Below are 18,160 nucleotides of genomic sequence, written 5' to 3'. Positions count from 1 at the left end.
AACAGTGATTATCTTAAGCATTAAGAGGAACTTCAATATATTATTACACAACTTCAGAAAAAGAGCATTATAAATTATGAACGTGAAAAACAACAATATAATATGATATAATATAATGAAATCATTTTATGCATACACTCAATCCTGAGATTAGAAGTTTAATTTGGATGCCACATAAAATCAAAATTTCAAACATCTGGAATTTCATTCCATACAGGTACATGCATAGCAACACATTTTGACAACATATTACTTTTTTCTATTGTGAAGATTACATTGAGTCCTCTTTTCAAGTGTAAATCCCTTCCCTTTGTGTTCAGCAAGACAAGTAAACATTTTCACAGACATTTTCTGGGGTCCAATTAACAAAAAGTCACTCTTTCATAATACTGCTAATGGATCAGGTTTTTAAAAAGTATTGCATTAGAAGCCAAGTGTTAAAAAGAGAGACCAGAGAACCAGCAAACACATACAAGTACTTTTAAGAAGAATTTTGCATAAGCAAAAAAACAAAACAAACAAAATGTTTGATTATAAATAAATATAAATAACAGCAAGGACAAACTAGAGTCTACATGTATTGACAATTATGCCTTTTTCCAGAAGAAATGCTGAGTGTTTTATGATTGCTGAAACGATCAGCTCTGTAGGTTGTCGTGCGTTTGTTTCCCACTGAACTCTTACTCCTTTTTGTGTGATGGAAAGGAAAAGGAAAATAAATCATTGAATTATTATTCTTATCGCAAATCTGTATTGGTTTACTGCTAGAAATATTTTTTTTAAATAAATAGATACATCACAAAGAGGCAAAGAAAATATTCCACACAATACTCTTTCAACACACATTTCAAAATTCACTATTAAACCACAGAAGGATAAATCTCCTGATTTGATTGTCCGTGTGCAGGTGTGTAAACGGGCACGGTGCACTGAGACGCAGGGTAAGGACTCATTTCACATGCTCTGGGGTGTGGGCAGAGCAATAGAACTTCTTGTGCGTTATAAAATTCGACAAGTTATTAAACTGGATATCACAAGGACGGCAGTATTTGACATTACCCATGGAGGACATCGGTCCATTCTGACCTCTCTTAATGCTGGAGGAGATCTCGTCAGTCTTGGATATGGGCGAAGAAGAGCTGCTCTCATTAGGTTGGATAGAGCCCTCAGGGATTGGGGAGATGGAAGTACAGTGGATATCTGGGGCGGGAAGGCTGTGCTGATCAGTTACAGTCTCCGCTAGCTGGTCTTCAAGCTGCAGGGCGTCTTTTAAGGAAAAGGCCAGGCCCCTGGTTGTGATTTTCAGGTTCTCTGCACTGTCGGTGCTAAGATGGCTGCCATCAGGCATGGGTTGGTCTTTCTCGCCCTCGCTGCCCTCATTAGGGCTTTGCCTCCTCTCACTTTGTGTAATGAGCACCCCTGTGGCACAGTCGGCAGGTTTGATCTCATAGTATGGCCAGATCTGTTCATCCGCTCTAATTTTCTTTGCTGCACCTGGGTAGCCCTCAAGAGACTGCATCCTGCACTCATATTTTATGGAGGCTGACTGCTCTTCACCAGATGTTCTGATTTCAGATGTAGTCCCGGCATGTACTGGGGTGACGCTCATGTTCTGAAAAGCAGAATTTTTGCCGGGCTTTTCTGAGGCGCCGTTTATATTTCTAGAACTTTCTTTTTTGATGTCTGGAACTTTGCTGTCCAGTGCCGCACCTGGGCAGAAGTTTTGTTTGTGAGTAAGGTAATCCTCAACTTTGTTGAAGCTAAGTTTGCAGACCACACATTCATGATAGTCCATAAGCCCTTTGGGCTGGAGTGAAATTTTGCCAAGTTGCGGCATGCATTTCTTACTGAGATCTATGGGCGCATCTCCTTCTTCTTGGGCTATCGCATTGCACTTTGACACAAGGGCTGATTTTGTAACTGTCATAGAAGGTTCTGGGTGCTTGGGAACCAAACCCTGGATCATATTGTACCTCTGATGAAACTGGTCCCTGAGACTTTCCATTGCATCCTGGGTCAGATAGGGCCCATTCACACTGGGGATCCCCAGATAAGACGGCATCCCCATATGCTCCTGATCGGGACCCGGCATCTCGTACGCCTTTCTTCTTTTACGCGCACGCGCCGACTTCTGATTGGCTGGTGATTTATTGTTTGCTCGTTTCGTAGGCGGGTCGTGGCGGGAAGCGCAGTAGTACTGCTTGTGCACTGCAAAAGTTTCGTGACGACTGAACGTGATCTTGCAGGCATCGCATGTTGTCTGGCTGGGGTCAATCTCACTCTCAAGTGGGGACATTTTTGGACTCTTTGAGTCCAAGTGCATGGCATTCTGTCTCTCCTCCACACCTGAAGGGGTTAATGCTTTCTTAATCTGCACTGGAAATTCCTCAGGGGCTTTCCCCCCTGATATGAAAGGGTCACAAACCGAAGGGTTGAACTGGTTGGTATCCAGACCTTTGACCTCAGAAGTCTGGCCAGCGTTCAGCATACTAGCCAAGCTGGCCCCACTCTTGGGGCTCAGGGTGTCTGAAGCCTTCTCCAAAATGCTGCTGTAGTCATGCGTCTTGGCCATATGTTGCCAACGACTGTTGCAGTAATGCTTCTTGTGAATCAGATAGTTATCTAGATTACTAAAAGTGATGTTACACTCGAAGCAAGTGGCTCCCTTTGGCACCAGCGTGCTGTACATCACCGGGGGGTAACTGTTCCCGCCGTGCCGAAGTCTGCGGTGCACCAGCTCTGACATTTTGGCCAGTATTTCAGACGCCTGTGGCACTGCGGTTATGTCCTGCGAGAAAGGGACGTGCGGCATGAAGGGTGGCATGGGGAACGCCGGGCTCATGTGGTGCTGGATGGGCGAGGAGGCCAAGCGCGGGCTGGAAGGCTCGGACTTCACCCTGGTGTAGGAGAAACTGGCCCTGCTACCTGAGTTCACCTCGCCCTTCGCTGACGGCGCCTGCTCCGAGTTCTCCTGCTCTGCGCTCCGAGCCGCGTCCTGGTACACCGGACTTTCTCGAACGTCCTTCCTGCCCGAGACTCGCCCGCCGAGCTTGGGGCTGTGCGTGCCCAGGTTCTGAGGGCGCTCCGCTTCGCCCTCCTTGACGGGCCTGCCGTGCTTGTGCAGCTCCTGGTGCTTGGTCAGCTCTCGGAGGGTCTGGAACGTGAAGTGACAGCGGCCGCACCTGAGTCCCACCTGAGACAGGTGGGACAGGATGTGGGGTTGCAGAGTGGCAAGAGTGTCGGCCGTGTGGTCGCAGATGGTGCACTTCAGGCTGCTTCCAGCAGGGGGCTCCTCAGACTTGAAAGCTGGTGGAACAAAACAAAACATTTACATTACTAATCACTGATCAGGGGTGCTGCAATCCATAATGAACCATTATTTGAATCTATAATGATAGGCCACTGTTGTCCCCGCCTGATGGAATGCTTCTACACTGTACATTTTACTACTGGCTTTGGTCTAACATATCTGATGCAGGTCATCAGATAATTAACAAGCCTCTTGTGAGGCTAAAAGTCCAGACTGTCGACAGTGGGAAAAAACTGCTTCTCGATTTTTGTATTTGCCACGACAAAGACATTTATATCATGGCCACATGCAGGAGCAGAACTCCCGTCACTTCTCTCCACTCACCAGCATGTGTGGACAGGTGCATTTCTAGAGCATGTGAACCAGAGAAGCTCATGTTGCATTGTGGGTAGGTGCAGAGGCGGGTCATTTGATGGCCGGTGTCGGAGTGCTTCTCGCCGGAGGTGTCCGGCTCCCTCTGTCTCCCGCTGCAGTAGTACATGAGGTGGGCCTGCAGGTTCCTCTCACTCCTGAACCAGATCCCACAGGTCTTACAGGGGAAGATGTCTTCTACAAAACAGCAGCATAAACAAAAGACATATTTAGATGATTTAGAGTTTAAGCAGGCATTTTTATACTTTTTAGATCCAATCAGTTCTAGCAAGAGTTTCTTTATAGGCCATTACACTGTTATAAGGGTATACAAAAACCTCTGTATACCAGGCTTGTTAAGTCCTTAAGAAATCATAATATATATATATATATATATATATATATATATATATATATATATATATATATATATATATATATATATATATATATATATATATATATATATAATATTATATATATGTTATAACATATCATATATATGATTATATATATGTGTGTGTGTGTGTGTGTGTGTGTGTGTGTGTGTGTGTGTGTGTGTGTGTGTGTGTGTGTGTGTGTAAAAAATATCTGCAGTGTGTTACTGTAAAAGTTGTAGACGTAGTCAAAACTGCAGTGACTGCAAGTATCCAGGTCTTCCAGAGAAACAGGATATTTCAGACGGTAAAGTGCTTGCACAGCTGATGAATGACCTCTGTCCGAAATGCGCTGTTTCTCTGGGAACCTTGTGTACTACACCACTTTTTATATACACTCATGGCCATTTTATTAGGTACACCTGTCCAACTGCTCATTAATGCAAATGTCGAATCAGCCAATCACATGGCAGCAATTCAATGCATTTAGAAATGTAGACATGGCCAAGACGATCTGCTGCAGTTCAAACCGAGTATCAGAATGAGGAAGAAAGGTGATTTAAGTGACTTTGAACGTGGCATGGTTGTTAATGCCAGATGAGCTGGTCTGAGTTTTTCAGAAACTGCTGATCTACTGGGATTTTCAAGTACAACCATCTCTAGGGTTTACAGAGAATGGTACGAAAAAGAGAAAATATCAAGTGAGCGGCAGTTCTGTGGGCGCACAATGCCTTGTTGATGTCAGAGGTCAGAGGAGAATGGCCAGACTGGTTCTAGATGATAGAACGGCAACAGTAACTCAAATAACCAGTCGTTACAACCGAGGCATGCAGAAGAGCATCTCTGAACACACAACACATCGAACCTTGAGGAGAATGGGTTACAGCAGCAGAGGACCACACCGGGTTCCACTCCTGTCAGCTAAGAACAGGAAACTGAGGCTACAATTCACACAGACTCACCAAAATTGGACAATAGAGGATTGGAAAAACGCTGCCTGGTCTGATGAGTCTCGATTTCTGCTGCGACATTTGGATGGTAGGGTCAGAATTTGGCATCAACAACATGAAAGCATGGATCCATCCTGCCTTGTGTCAGTGGTTCAGGCTGGTGGTGGTACAATAGTGTGGGGGATATTTTCCTGGCACACTTTGGGCCCATTAGTACCAATTGAGCATCGTGTCAACGCCACAGCCTACCTGAGTATTGTTGCTGACCTTGAGAAAGAGTTTCCATTTTTAGCTGGCACATTATTCAGCCCAGCCAGTGTGCGCACACCTGACAGTAATGTACTCACTGTTCACGATGGCGTTGGGCAGTATGGAGGCCATGGCAGCCTGCTGGGGTAGGAGCTGGATGCCGTCAAGCAGGCGGGCCGGGTAGGTGCCCTGGGTACAGGGATCGGGCCCCGCTGGCTGGATCTCCACCCCGACGTCCACCGCACACGCCGTCAGCTCCTCACCCTCCATCACGCTTCTCGTGGTCGAGCACCACACGTGGCCTTCTGAGAGAGAGACAGGCTGTTGTTACCATGGGTGGCTTTGGAAATGCTTGCCTTTTAATAAAAAATAAATCACATTTTCTGACGCAAGATAATGGCTGCATGACAAAAAAGAGAAAAAGTCTTTAACCTTGAATTCACAGCATGTCTTTGAACTTACCTCCATTCCACATTCTTTAATGTTCTTATAAATGAGCTTCACGGTTTGATCAACTCTGACTGCTTTTTCTTATTCTCTATTCCCTCACTCTTCACTCTTTCATGAATGTTTTTATAACGTATCTTGTTGGTGGATAGTCAGATATCTGGCAACCTAAACTACAGAAGTAACTCGTATTGTAAACCTGGAAAATCTGTGCAGAGGTAAATGGAAAATGAAACGGCAGTAATAATCCCTGCCTGTTCTTTGAACCCACATACAATGCACAGCTCTAAGTACATACATGCATTAGTTTCTTTGAAGCCTAGAAAACAAGCAAGGAACGGTTTACTACAGAAGACACTGCATCCCCCGCCCCCATAGAAAAATGGAACAGACATCTTGGATAAAAGTGCAGTATTATCTAACTGAGGAGGCACGGATGAAACATTCCACTGGAGTCCTAAGAACAAACTCATTAGCCAGGCAAAGGGAGAAGAGCTTTGTGGCCAAGATAACATTTATCTCTGTAAATGACAGGCTCTCTGTCTATGCTTCATCTTCCACTGAGGGGATTAAAGTTTTAAATATGACTATTTACAAAAGTCTGGAGAGCGAGATAACAAGCCGAAGCATGATACTCCGCCACTAAACGGTAGAATTAGGACACGGACTAATTGGGACGTTGGACAATGAAAACGAGACTCGCGCACTGCTACCTTTCAGAGGCGGGCTAACGCCCCCTGACAGCGCGTCACGCCAGTGGAGGAAGTGACCTGCGATGTGTCCCGCTGCTGTGGTTAAAAGGCTTGTAATTGGAAGCCCTGTGTCCCGCATGCCGCAGTCGTACGGGTAATGAAGGGAAATGTAGTTTACTTCCCTTACACCTCGCTGGGCGAGGACGGAAGCAGGTCTCCACTCACCACTGCACTCCGCGAGATTATTAATGCCATTTACAGCTCCATGCCGGGGAAACGCACGCTTTCTCTCAAATGCCTTTTGAAATCGCAAATAGCCATTTAGAGTGTCGTTGAAGTCCCGCGGTGGAGGTGGGCCAGGGGCCGACAGGAGCCGCAGTGTCCCGGAAGATAAAGGAAGAGGCCGTGCGGGCTCGGCTCCGAAAGGCGGACGAAGAGGCCGTCCCATCCGCCGTGAGGACGTTTGTTATGCCGCAAACACTGGAGTGCCCTCAAAGGCGTGAACCACGCATATCTGCTTGGGTTTATTTAAATAACCAAAAGTTGTACAGACCAAGTAAAAAAAACATTTGGGCTAGATACACTTTTTACATCTCTCATGGACCAATGTGTAAATGAGGTTATTTTTTAACACCCAGAGCTTAATATCCAGAGCTTTATTTGTATATTAATTACCATACGACATATATGTTTTGTTTAGGTAAGTTAAACGGAATAGATATGAACAAACATGGAGCAGTAATCTTCACTGAATGTCTCTGCAGTCTGTTCTTGTTCCTCTGGTATTTAATTCTTGGCAGTAAAGCCCATAGCCACTGGCTCCCTGACTGTTTGTTTTGGCACCATTCGCTGAGGAAAAGACAAAAGAGTAGAATAAACAAAATGCACGTCTGTCTGTCGCCTCTCTCTCTCAATCACTCTCTTTCTCTCTCTCTGTCTCTATGAATTATGGCAAATATTTGATTCAGTCGACAAGTTTTCTGACTCATCAGAGCTGAAAAGAAAACAGAGCTTTAGAGCTTCCGGGCACCCATACAAAAGGCCGCGAGGAAGTAGGGGGCTTAGGGAAACTTCATGCTAACAGAAACCGTATCTTTGGAGGAACCTCATCTAATCAAAGAGTTACAGCGTGCAGTATAAGCTGGAGACAGCAGAGCATAGCAAGGCTTTGTTTTTTACACCAGGCATTGTGTGCTGCCTGTGAGGTCTCTGTGTGCTGGATGGAGTGATGTGTCCGTCCTTCCTTAGCCACAAGGGGGCACTCTCCTCGACTAATCACACTAGGGAATTACAGTACTGCCACTCCTAAGAGTAGTGTATAGTTTGTGTGGTGTATAACTATACTGTAATGTACATAGTCTTAATAATTTTTTGTTCGGTATTATTTAATGCGAGCAGTTTTGCTTCACAATTTCATATACACAAGGTTTAAGTTATTAAATCATTAATACCACCACAGGGTTAATACATATTTCACATAGTGATAAAACAAGAAATGACCTGAGTTTGATTATTATGTTTCTTTTTTAAAAGCCCAAGCTGTGTCCTCGTTATGTGATCCATATCTCTGAGCATTGTCCACTCGGCCTTACTGATCTTACTCCTGTCCGTCTTGTCCTTATGGGTCTATTTCATATAATCAGTGACAGAACTAATGGAAAATTAAACAAGCGTTTAATGCTAAAGCTCTGGTTCACACACAAACACTCATGCATCGAGTCTTACACACATACACCGACATATACATATACAATCAAAACAATGTAAAGGTGAACACTAATACTGTTTACCTAATATTTAACTAATTTATCTACATCTGTATAATTTTTATAATGTACATTTTAAATTTTAAATGAATTGTTTCATTAATGTTCCTATTCTCTGCTTGGTATAAAATAACAGCAATAGAAGCATCAACCCCTAGAGTACTCATGTCAGAGTACTTTTTGAGGTAGTCAGAGTATGCCTTAGAGTACTAATGTCAGACCAGTGTGCCATCAGGCCCTTCTAACCTTTCAGACAAGGGTTAGTAACAAAGTGAATGGAGAAACAATGCAAATATCATTTCAAATAAAGCAATAAAGTCAAATAAATAAAGTCAAATCATCAACCTACTCTCATTGTTCAGAAGAAGGCACAACAGCACCGTTGGTAAATCATCATTGTGAACATCCTTAGGCAACTACACGTGAGAGAGACGTTGTGGAACATCATAGTGACTCAGTGGAAAGGCTTTCTCAAGGTTGCCCTTCAAGGAGAAGCTGACAGTAATTCAGCAAGGACGGTCATCTATTCGTTAGCACCAAGAAGCTATGAAGCTACAGGAACACATACGCAGCATAGCAGACTCACAGACAGCAGCCTACACACTGCTTCTGTTTCAACTGAGCTGTGTTTTGGAATGTGTGTGTGTGTGTGTGTGTGTGTGTGTGTGTGTGTGTGTGTGTGTGTGTGTGTGTGTGTGTGTGTGTGTGTGTGTTCTTCGTTGTTTATTTCACATCACATTTTTTTGGTTCTAAAACCAATCATGGCAGTTTTAACTACCAGATGCACTGAACATATATTTTTCTTTCTTTGTCTTCATTTCATCCTTGCTGCCATGGATACAGACCTGCAACCTTTTACACCTCATCCAATAACCTCCGTCACCCTTTGCCTCCAACAGCTTCGTTTCTACATCTTTTAGCCAGTTTAATAAATGCTGCACATTCTGTGCACCCTGTATCAATTCTAAAATGTCACATAACATTAATTATCTAATGAAAGTCTTCAGCACATGTTCAGATAATATGTGCGGTTGTGATTGTTCCTCTGGGTTGCCGTAGCCACCATGCATGAGTTGAGGCCAGGCTCAGGCTGCTTATAGCTGACTATGTGTTAGCAGAATCCACCTTTATCATCACACAAGTGCGACCCTTGCAGCGCCCCCTGGTGGTGCTGCACTGCCTAACCACAGTCGAATTAGACTGGACGTGTGCATTTACGCCCCCTCGATGTCTAAGTGGATGTGATGCCAAACACAGCAGCAGTGGGGTGTGTGTCTGAACAGTGTGTGTGTGTGTGTGTGTGTGTGTGTGTGTGTGTGTGTGTCTAAGCAGTGTGTGTGTGAGTGTGTGTGTGTGTTTAAGCAGTGTGTGTGTGAGTGTGTGTGTGTGTGTGTGTGTCTGATCAGTGTGTGTGTGTGTGTGTGTGTCTGATCAGTATGTGTGTGTGTGTCTGAGCAGTGTGCGTGTGTGCCTGTCCGTTCTCCTCCTGCTCCAGAAATCAAAGGCCTGCCTGTAAGCATCAGCCAGGTGGAGCAGCTCGCGTGTGTCTGACCCGCTGGGCTCTCAGCACCGCCGGCCAGGGCCGAGAGCACAGCCCAGGCCAACCCCCCCACCACCATCTGCCCCTCACACCTGTGCCCTGACTGATCTACGGGCCTGCACACTACATCAAACACACACGCCGTGGGGCGCGGCCAGTTATCTGTGTGTGTGTGTGTGTGTGTGTGTGTGCGTGCGTGCGTGTGTGTGTGTGTGTGTGTGTGTGTGTGTGTGTTCATCAGGGGCTGGAAATTGGCTGGGGTAATGAGGTGTGAAGTTCTGTGAATTTTTGTATATTCATGAATCGACATTATTTTCCAGCTAAACTGCAACTCTCCGTCTCAGAATTGAGCAGCCTTGGTTTGACAGTTCTGCAGAAAAAAAGGAATATTGCTGCATTTCCAATTTTCTGAATTTGCGCTTTAGGAAATGACTCACTTTCCTGACAGCTCGTGGTGCGACCAGCACGGGGGCCCAGCTCTGGATCTGTCCTGGCTGGGTGAACTAAGCCCCCTCTGAGTGACAGCTCTCATCCTCTCATCCTCTCATCCTCTCTCCTCCCCTCTCCCCTCTCCCTCGCTTTCTCTCTCGCTCTTTCATTTGTTCATTCTTTCCTCTCCTCCCCCTTTTCCCTTTTTTTCTGTCTCTGGCCTGACCTTACACCCCCTCCCCATCTCTCTCTCTCTCTTTCTCTCTCTCTCTCTCTCTCTCTCTCTCTCTCTCTCTCTCTCTCTCTCTCTCTCTGTGTGTGTGTGTGTGAACACTCTCCAACAGGCTTCCAAGGCGATGGCCGTCTGGCCTGCACAGCCTCTCACCAGTTTGATTGGGACATCAGCACATCACAGCACTGTATCTCCAGCAAAGGCTTTGAAAGGGAGAATTTGGGAAGGCTGGTCTCTTTCTGTCTCACACACACACACACACACACACACACACACACACACACACACACACACACACGCACGCATGGATGAATATGCGTATGTGGAACATTCGCACCCAGCCCCCTCGCTGCAGTCAAAACACACCCCCCCCAGTGTGTCGTAATGAAATGCGACGTCTGCCACTTCACCCCGCGATGCAGCCGCACTCTCTGATAGAGTCTCAGGCTGTTTATTAAATGATGGAATTTGGCTGTTTCACGCGAGGAATGTTATCAGGCGGAGAACAATCCTGCCCATGGTTTCACCCTCACGGGCTCGCCCGCACGCTCATTAGACACAGCTTTTTTTAAATCCAGAAGTTTCTTATCAAACGTGACACCTGCATATCCGAATAGCACTTTCCTCTCACACTGGCTTGTCTTTGGGTGCGCAGACTCCAAGGTGCTTTGTGGAGATTAAGAGGGAGAGACAGAAAGAACGAGAGAGAGAGAGAGAGAGAAGGGAGAGAAAGAGGATGAATGCTTATTTTATCATTTGGCGGGTCTGGACCATATCCAAGAAGTTTTTGTCTTGTAGTTGTAATTAGAAAGCCTTTTAAGCGATAACAGCTGGTGTAGAATATGACTATGGAGAGAAGCGAGTGAATTTTGGCCGAGATAGTGCCCCCACACACACTCACACACTCCCGTCACCCCCTTCCTCTCTCCCTCCATCACAAACACCCTACTCTTCTCCTTCACTTTTTCATACAGTCGTTTTTTTGTTTCAAACGGAGCAGCTAGCCAGCTGCACGCTTCCCTCCTGTAGGACTGAAGTCGCCGTACCGCACCGTTCGGCTGGGGTTCGGGTCCCGGCCGTTCCCGCATTCTGACGTGCGGTTAAGGAAGGTGGGGGGGGCGGGCCGAGGCCCCGTCAATGCTACAACACCCAGCTGTGGAGTAGCAGGAGCAGTTCTACACATCACGGTGCGGAGGCCTTGGAGGGGGATCACCCGCCATGATCGACACGGCATGCAAATGGCTGCAGTATCTCCACAGACAGATCTACCCTCCGCCCGGACCTGCAGGAAAGTGGGACTCCTTGAATCCTGCTTCTGGGGGGCTGCTTCACAAAGGGTTGGACAGTGAAACAAGCTTCATCTAAGGAGAACAGACTAGTATCCTGGTCACAATTTCTTTCGGTTGTGGACCAACACAGGATATACGGTATTATGGCTCAGGATGCTCCATTTTTCCAGGTAATGGGATAGAGGTGGACAGTGTGAGGAAGGCAACGGAGAGATTTGGAGAAAGAGTGGAGAGATATACCACATGTGAGCGTATCCGCAGGGGGGGGGGGGGGGGGATTATATGTGCCTGCGCCTCTACCTTCCAGCACTGCCCCCAACTGGATTCAGGAAAACTCAATTAAACTTTGTCTCTGCCAAATTCATCTTCAGCAGATATCAAACACAAGCGCCTAGAGCTATCATGCTGTTAAAGTTCCTGTAAAGTGCTGCTAATGTTGCCCTAGCGCCGTGCAAATCTTGCTGTAGCACGGTACTAAAGTTTCTCTAGCACTATGCTAACGTTCTCATAGCACAGTGCTAAAGTTCCCCTACCAATGTGCTAATGTTACTCTAGCGTTGTGTGAATGTTCCCATAGCACGGTACTAAACTTCCTCTAGCACTGTGCTAATGTCCCTGTAGCACGGTGCTAAACTTCCTCTAGCGCTGTGCTAATGTCCCTGTAGCATACTGCTAATGTCTGGGTCACAAGGTTTTTCTTACACTCCTCTTTACACTGTCTCTGTGTTTGATAGCTTGAGGCGTTATCTGTGTCTCTCCAAGAGTGAGAAAAGGTCTCTTCTAAAACCTGCAGGCTATGAAAGCACAAACATCAGACGCTAAGCCTGCTGACACCTGCTCCTGTTCAGAAGTACCTTGCTAGGGAGTGCACCACAGATCCCAGTCACACCGGCACTAAGGTCTGATTTCTCTGACCTCAGTCTGATCTAATCTCATTCCGATCTAATCTCGTTGTGCAAACATTAACAAGAGAAGTAACATGTGCGCGTTAGGCAAGGGCCCCTGTTGGTCAGTGTGCTCGATAAACAGACCTGACGTCCGACATGTAAAATGTAACGGACCCATAAAGGACATAAAACAACACATTCAAACCCAGTAAGTTACAGTGCTTTGAAAAATTGTTATCCACCAAACTGAGGAAGCAATGTGTGATAAGCAGTACATCCTCCACAGTCCTCCCCCTCTGCTGGCACGAGGGGGGTTTTTTCCCCCCCAGTCTGGCCTAAGATTCACCTTACCACAGCAACTCCTCCTTACCTTTCATCACAGCTGCAGACAGCCACGAGCTGTCAGATAGCAGTCCATCAGAGAGAGAGACAGAGAGAGAGAGGGGAGGAGAGAGGGGAGGAGAGCGAGAGAGGAAAGAGGGAGGATGGAATGGGAATGATGGAGGGAGGAAGGGAGAGACAGAGTGATAGAGGGAGAGATGATAAACCGGACTGCAGACGGCGAGGTCGACACCATCTAATGACCGGAGTAGAGTGAAGCGACTGCTCTCTCCCGCACACACACACACCCGCACACGCACACACACACACACACACACACACACACACACCCGCTGTAGCCCTTAAGCCTCGTCAGCTCCTCATCCAGCCTTCCGCCATGATCAAACCAGGATTTACGGCGCCTCACAACATCCAGCAGCTTAATAATCTCATATATTTCTCCCTCTGAGCCTGACATTTCCAGTCTCGACAGTCACTCAAGATAAGCTAAAATCACTCTGACTGGATTGAGAGCAAGTATAAAACACATGCTTAGGATTTCAACCCCCCCCCCCCACGCCCCATCTCCCCACATCTCTCATGTGTATGTTGTCTTTTTCAGCGGCTGGAGAGCTGAACCGTGCTATGACTGTTACTCCTTCACCACTTCCATAAAACAAAGCTCTTTGATCAACATTTCATATCATCATACATTACCAGGGACACTTATATCAGCCTGAACAAGATGGGAGTCATAATCATTGTTTCAAATACAATGGGGGGGGGGGGGGGGGACCCAAAACTAGTGGACTCCTAAAACCCCCTCAAAAGCAGGGGGTAAGCTGCACGTGGGCAGGGTCCTGCCAAAGCCGTCCTCCCACATCAGTTATTCTGCCGTCTGCTGGAGATATCCAGTGGCCCTGCCCAGTCAATTACAGTCTAATGAATATTCATAAATAACTTCCCGTCGACGTTGTTTAATTAAGTGCAGTCTGGGTGCAGCTCGCTTGCGGGGAGGAGCCATCTCAAGGGCGTGGCACTGTTCCGCTGCACGGATAACACAATCTGACATTGCTGGAGATGTTTGGCTATTATCCTGCCTTTCTCTTTCTCTGTTAGCCCCTTTTCACCCGCGAGGAGCCAGAACTGTTCCGGTTCACGCTCCTGAGATCCTCGGTGCTATCAGAGAACCGAACTGCATTTGCACCACTGTTGGTGACAAGATGGATAATAATAATAACAGATAATTAACAACATTAATATAATGAATATATTCACGAAAGAATACTAATGGTACGTGTTGACTAAGTTTAATCTAGCTCTGTTGTGTGATAACGTTTTCCTCTTTAACTTGACATGCCCCTGTATGTTGTTGTGGTTCATGCTGAAAAACTCATTATAGTTTGTTTCCAGCTGGGAACACATTTTTTCGGTTCCGGAAATTGTTTATTTGAGTGCATACACGATGAACAGTTCCAAATTATATTCGGTTCCGGTTCCTCATTGGTGGAAAAGGGCTATATGTTCTCCGCTAAAAGAAAGCTACGTGTCCCATCTGTACGGCCTTCTCACGAAACACTCCCTGCTGAACTTGCATTTGTCACTTGAAATCAGAAGGTTTGGGTTTAGGAAGAAGTCGAAAGGCCGACAGAGTGAAACACCGGGACGGAGTCAGACGTAGTAGCACTCTGCTCACAATACAGGCGCCGTTTCTTTTTTCGAAGATTTCCCAGGCGGTATCTCCCGTCTGTTGAGTGTGTGCACGACGAAGGAGGATTTGAAAGGTGCAGTTTAACTAGGATTACACGTGAGTGTTTTTTGAGGGTTGAGGGCTATAATGTTCCATGCTGAGCCACAGGGCTCTTACCTTTACTGTAAACCATGCAGTTATTCTTGGGGTCTTCTGCACTGACCCAGGTCACGCCCGCCAGCCACCTGGGACCTCCCGTCAGCACGGGGGCAACCTGAGAGAGGCAGAAAAACATGGTGACATCTGACTTAGCCGTTACACATATCTGCTTCAAATGTAACACACGTCTCGAATGTAACAAAACTCAGCTCCCTGCCCCCCACCATGCAAGTGCTGCAAAGTGTAATGCCACAAGAACCTGAGCGTGGACCTCCGTAGTGATTTGCTTAGCAGCTTGCATGGGCTAATTCAGCCAGGCTTTGTAACATATAGGAACACATGAGAATGAGCAGGTAGCACTTGGGTTAACAGATTCTTCTCAGTCTTCTTCGTCTGCACTTAATGGTCTTAATGGTCTTAATGGTTTTAATGCTCATGCTCAGTGCTCAATATTCTTAATGGTCATATTGTTGGTGACCTCTCTGCATCTCTGCACCTGTCTCTCTGCCCAGTCTGTCTCACTGCCCAGTCTGTCTGGCCTGCTGTCTCACTGCTTCTCTGCACCAGCCACTATGCCTCTCTTCTTCTCTATCTTTCTACATCTCTGTCCATCTGTCTCACTGTCTCTCTGCCCCTGTCTGTGTGGCCCTCTGTCTCACTGACTGCACCTGCCTCTACCCGTCTGCCTCTCAACCCCCTGCGCCATGATCAGATCTCGTCCTCTGGGGTCCAGGAACCCGGAGCCCAGCAGGGAGCTCTCGTTGGAAGCAGAGAGAAGCGTCTCAGAGAGTTCTGATCTTTAGCTACATTGTACCACACTATCGCCAACATCACAGCCCATCCTGAAACAGACAGGAGAACGATGTGTATTTCCAGGTCAGTAAGCTGTGGAGGGTCTCTCACCCCTCTTTCCTGTCCCTCACACAGGGTTATGGTCTCCCCATAATGTACATAAAAGACAATTCACAGCCAAAACCCTACTGTTGAGCCCAGTTTCTCAAAGAGCCTTCTTACGGAAGTAGTCACTAATTCTGATGTCGGTTACCCTTACTTTAACACTTTAATCTTAGATCCTAACGCAAGTTGACACAGGAATCTGTGTGATCTCTCTAAGCCACCAGGACTCTGGCTGGACGGATGCCTCGGTAGAAACATCACTCTGTTCCCAACTAGCTGAGATGAAAACCTGCCCCTTGCTGGTTTGCCCACTGGCTCTCCATAACAGAACACTGCTGCAGGACTTCCTGACCGTGGAGATAATCTCAGTAAAGGTGTTCGCCGGGAGGATGTGGTGGGGGCGTGTGTGTGTTTGGGGTTCAGGGGTGGGGGCTGGGGGGAGCTGGAAGAGACATGGATGTGTGTGTGTGTGTGTCTGGCAGCTCTGGGTTTGGAATAGCTCACACTAATAGCAACACTGACTGCTTTATTTCACCAGTCCAGACATACATTTTCCACTCTCTCTCTCTCTCTCTCTCTCTCTCTCTCTCTCTCTCTCTCACACTCCCTCTCTCTACCAACTTATCACCTCTCTTATCATTCATTAGCTCCATACCACAGACCCTACTCCCTCACTCTCTCTGGCCCCAAATCTTCATTTTTGCTGAATTCTGTCATCTTCCGGCTGGCTGGTTGTGTTGGGTCAAGGCTACTTTGACAGGGCATTGTCTCACAACCTGGCAGAGAGTGAGACAGGTGGGAGAGAGAGACTGGTAGAGGTGGAGGGAGACTTATCAGACTCCAACAGCACAGACGCCACCACCCTGCTAAGGCATGTGTCTTCAGTCTGGCAGAGGTTAGGGAGACAGGAGAGGGAGAGAAGACAGGAGAGGAAGAGAAGAAAGCAGGGGCGGGGCTGTGGGTGGGGGTATGTGTGTGTGTGGGGGGGGGGGGGGGGGGGTGGCGTTAGGTGCCGTAGAGCGTGAGTGGTTGATCTCTTTATTTGTGCGTGTGGAGTCTGAAGGAGGGCAGGACTCTGCCAGACTCAGATACAGTACGCCACAGTCACGCCTCGACAACAGCACGACGCCCTCGTTTAAGGCCGTCTTCTAACGCCTCACAACTACTAGCATTTAAATGTAGACTTAAGTCCATTTTTAAGACCCATTTACAGTATCTGCAGAACTACTACACTCAGGTGTTTTCTATAGCATTTCAGATGACAGTTTGCTAACAGTCTGCACTGTGTGTGTGTGAGGGTGTGTATGTGTGTGTGAGGGTGTGTATGTGTGTGTGAGGGTGTGAATGTGTGTGTGAGTACAATTGTAGGTAGGTGAGTTTGGGAGTTTGTCTTAGTTCTACTTAGAGTTTCCTTAGTTTTAAACCTCACTCAATTTGTATTCACATTTTGAACTTGAAGCACAGTGCCACATCACACATTATCCTGAATCGTCCTGCAATCTTCCTGCTTGAGAGTAAGTGGAACTGACTGTGTGGAAACAGACAGACAGAGAAGAGAGAGAGAGAGAGAGAGAGAGAGAGAGAGAGAGAGAGAGAGAGAGAGAGAGAGAGAGAGAGGAGAGAGAGAGAGCAGTATAGCTTGTCATGGCCCTCTCTCTCCCCCTCTCTCATTCTCCCCCCCACCTCTCTCTCCCTCTCTCCTTCTCTCTCTCTCTCTCCCTCCCTCTCTCCCTCTCTCCCTCTCTCTCACTCTCTCCTTCTCTCTCTCTCCCCTTCTCTCCTCTCTCTCTCCTTCTCTATCTCTCTCTCTCTCCCTCTGCTGAATCCTCTTTCTTCTTATCAGGTCTGCACAGGCCTCCATTGGCCTCTCCCCACTCTGACAGGAGCAGCAACAATGGCCCAGCGATACCAATGCGCTTCAGAGAGGGAACCTGCCACGGGCACAGATTACCCGTGACACACACACTCACTCACTCTTTTGCTTTCTCTCTGTCGTCTCTCTTAGTCTCTCTCTCTCTCTCTCTCTCTCGCTCTCTCTCTCTCTCTGACACACAATGAAAAAGCACTCACTCTGTTTCTCTCAAACCTTAACTTCCAAACTGGACACTAAAACATACATTGTACTTGCGTTTTTAACTTCAACCTTTCACCACCTGTTCCTTCTGTCTCTACATTTCTCTCTCTCCCTTTCTCTCCCTTCCTTTCTCTCTCTCTCTCCCTTTCCCTTCCTCTCTCTCTCTACCTCCCCGTCTCTCTCCCTCCCTTTCCCTTGCTTTCTCTCTCTCCCTCCCTTTCTCTCTCTACCTCCCTTTCTCATTCTCCCTTTCTCTCCCTCCCTGTCTCTCACTCCTCCCCACCCCCTGTCCATCTCTTTCTCTCTTTTTCTCTCTCTCTCTCTCTCGTTCCCTCCTATCCTCTCTTTCCCTCTATCTGTCAACTTCCTCCACATTATAAATCTCTCTCACACACTCAGTCTTCCATCAGCCATTTGGGGTAGAGCATAAATCTGGTTTTACTCTGTGTGGAATGTTACACTAGTGGTGGGTTTGCAGCCTCTGGTTTGAAGCGCTAATC

At 47.0% G+C, this 18,160-nt stretch overlaps 1 protein-coding gene across 3 annotated transcripts in view; it reads right to left on the bottom strand.

Annotated features, from left to right (window-relative positions):
• Nucleotides 1–150: 150 nt before the first annotated feature.
• Nucleotides 151–18,160, bottom strand: part of zfpm2b (zinc finger protein, FOG family member 2b) — a 37,985-nt gene continuing 19,975 nt past the window's right edge. The window contains exons 5-8 of one of the 3 annotated variants that reach the window (XM_077008369.1): nt 14,708–14,804; nt 5,336–5,542; nt 3,635–3,859; nt 151–3,306 (exon numbers count right to left, since the gene is read on the bottom strand). In XM_077008369.1, the coding sequence (XP_076864484.1) occupies nt 950–3,306; nt 3,635–3,859; nt 5,336–5,542; nt 14,708–14,804 (2,886 nt within the window). In that variant the 3' untranslated portion in view covers nt 151–949. Of the gene's footprint in view, nt 3,307–3,634; nt 3,860–5,335; nt 5,543–6,601; nt 8,240–8,491; nt 8,803–14,707; nt 14,805–18,160 lie in introns of those variants that run through there. The other 2 variants (XM_077008372.1, XM_077008371.1) reach the window with 2 other exon arrangements.

Source organism: Brachyhypopomus gauderio, chromosome 6, assembly GCF_052324685.1.
Source record: "Brachyhypopomus gauderio isolate BG-103 chromosome 6, BGAUD_0.2, whole genome shotgun sequence".
Lineage (NCBI taxonomy): Eukaryota > Metazoa > Chordata > Actinopteri > Gymnotiformes > Hypopomidae > Brachyhypopomus > Brachyhypopomus gauderio.
Note: the sequence above shows the minus strand (reverse complement) of the source record. Positions and strands in the feature narration are given on the sequence as shown.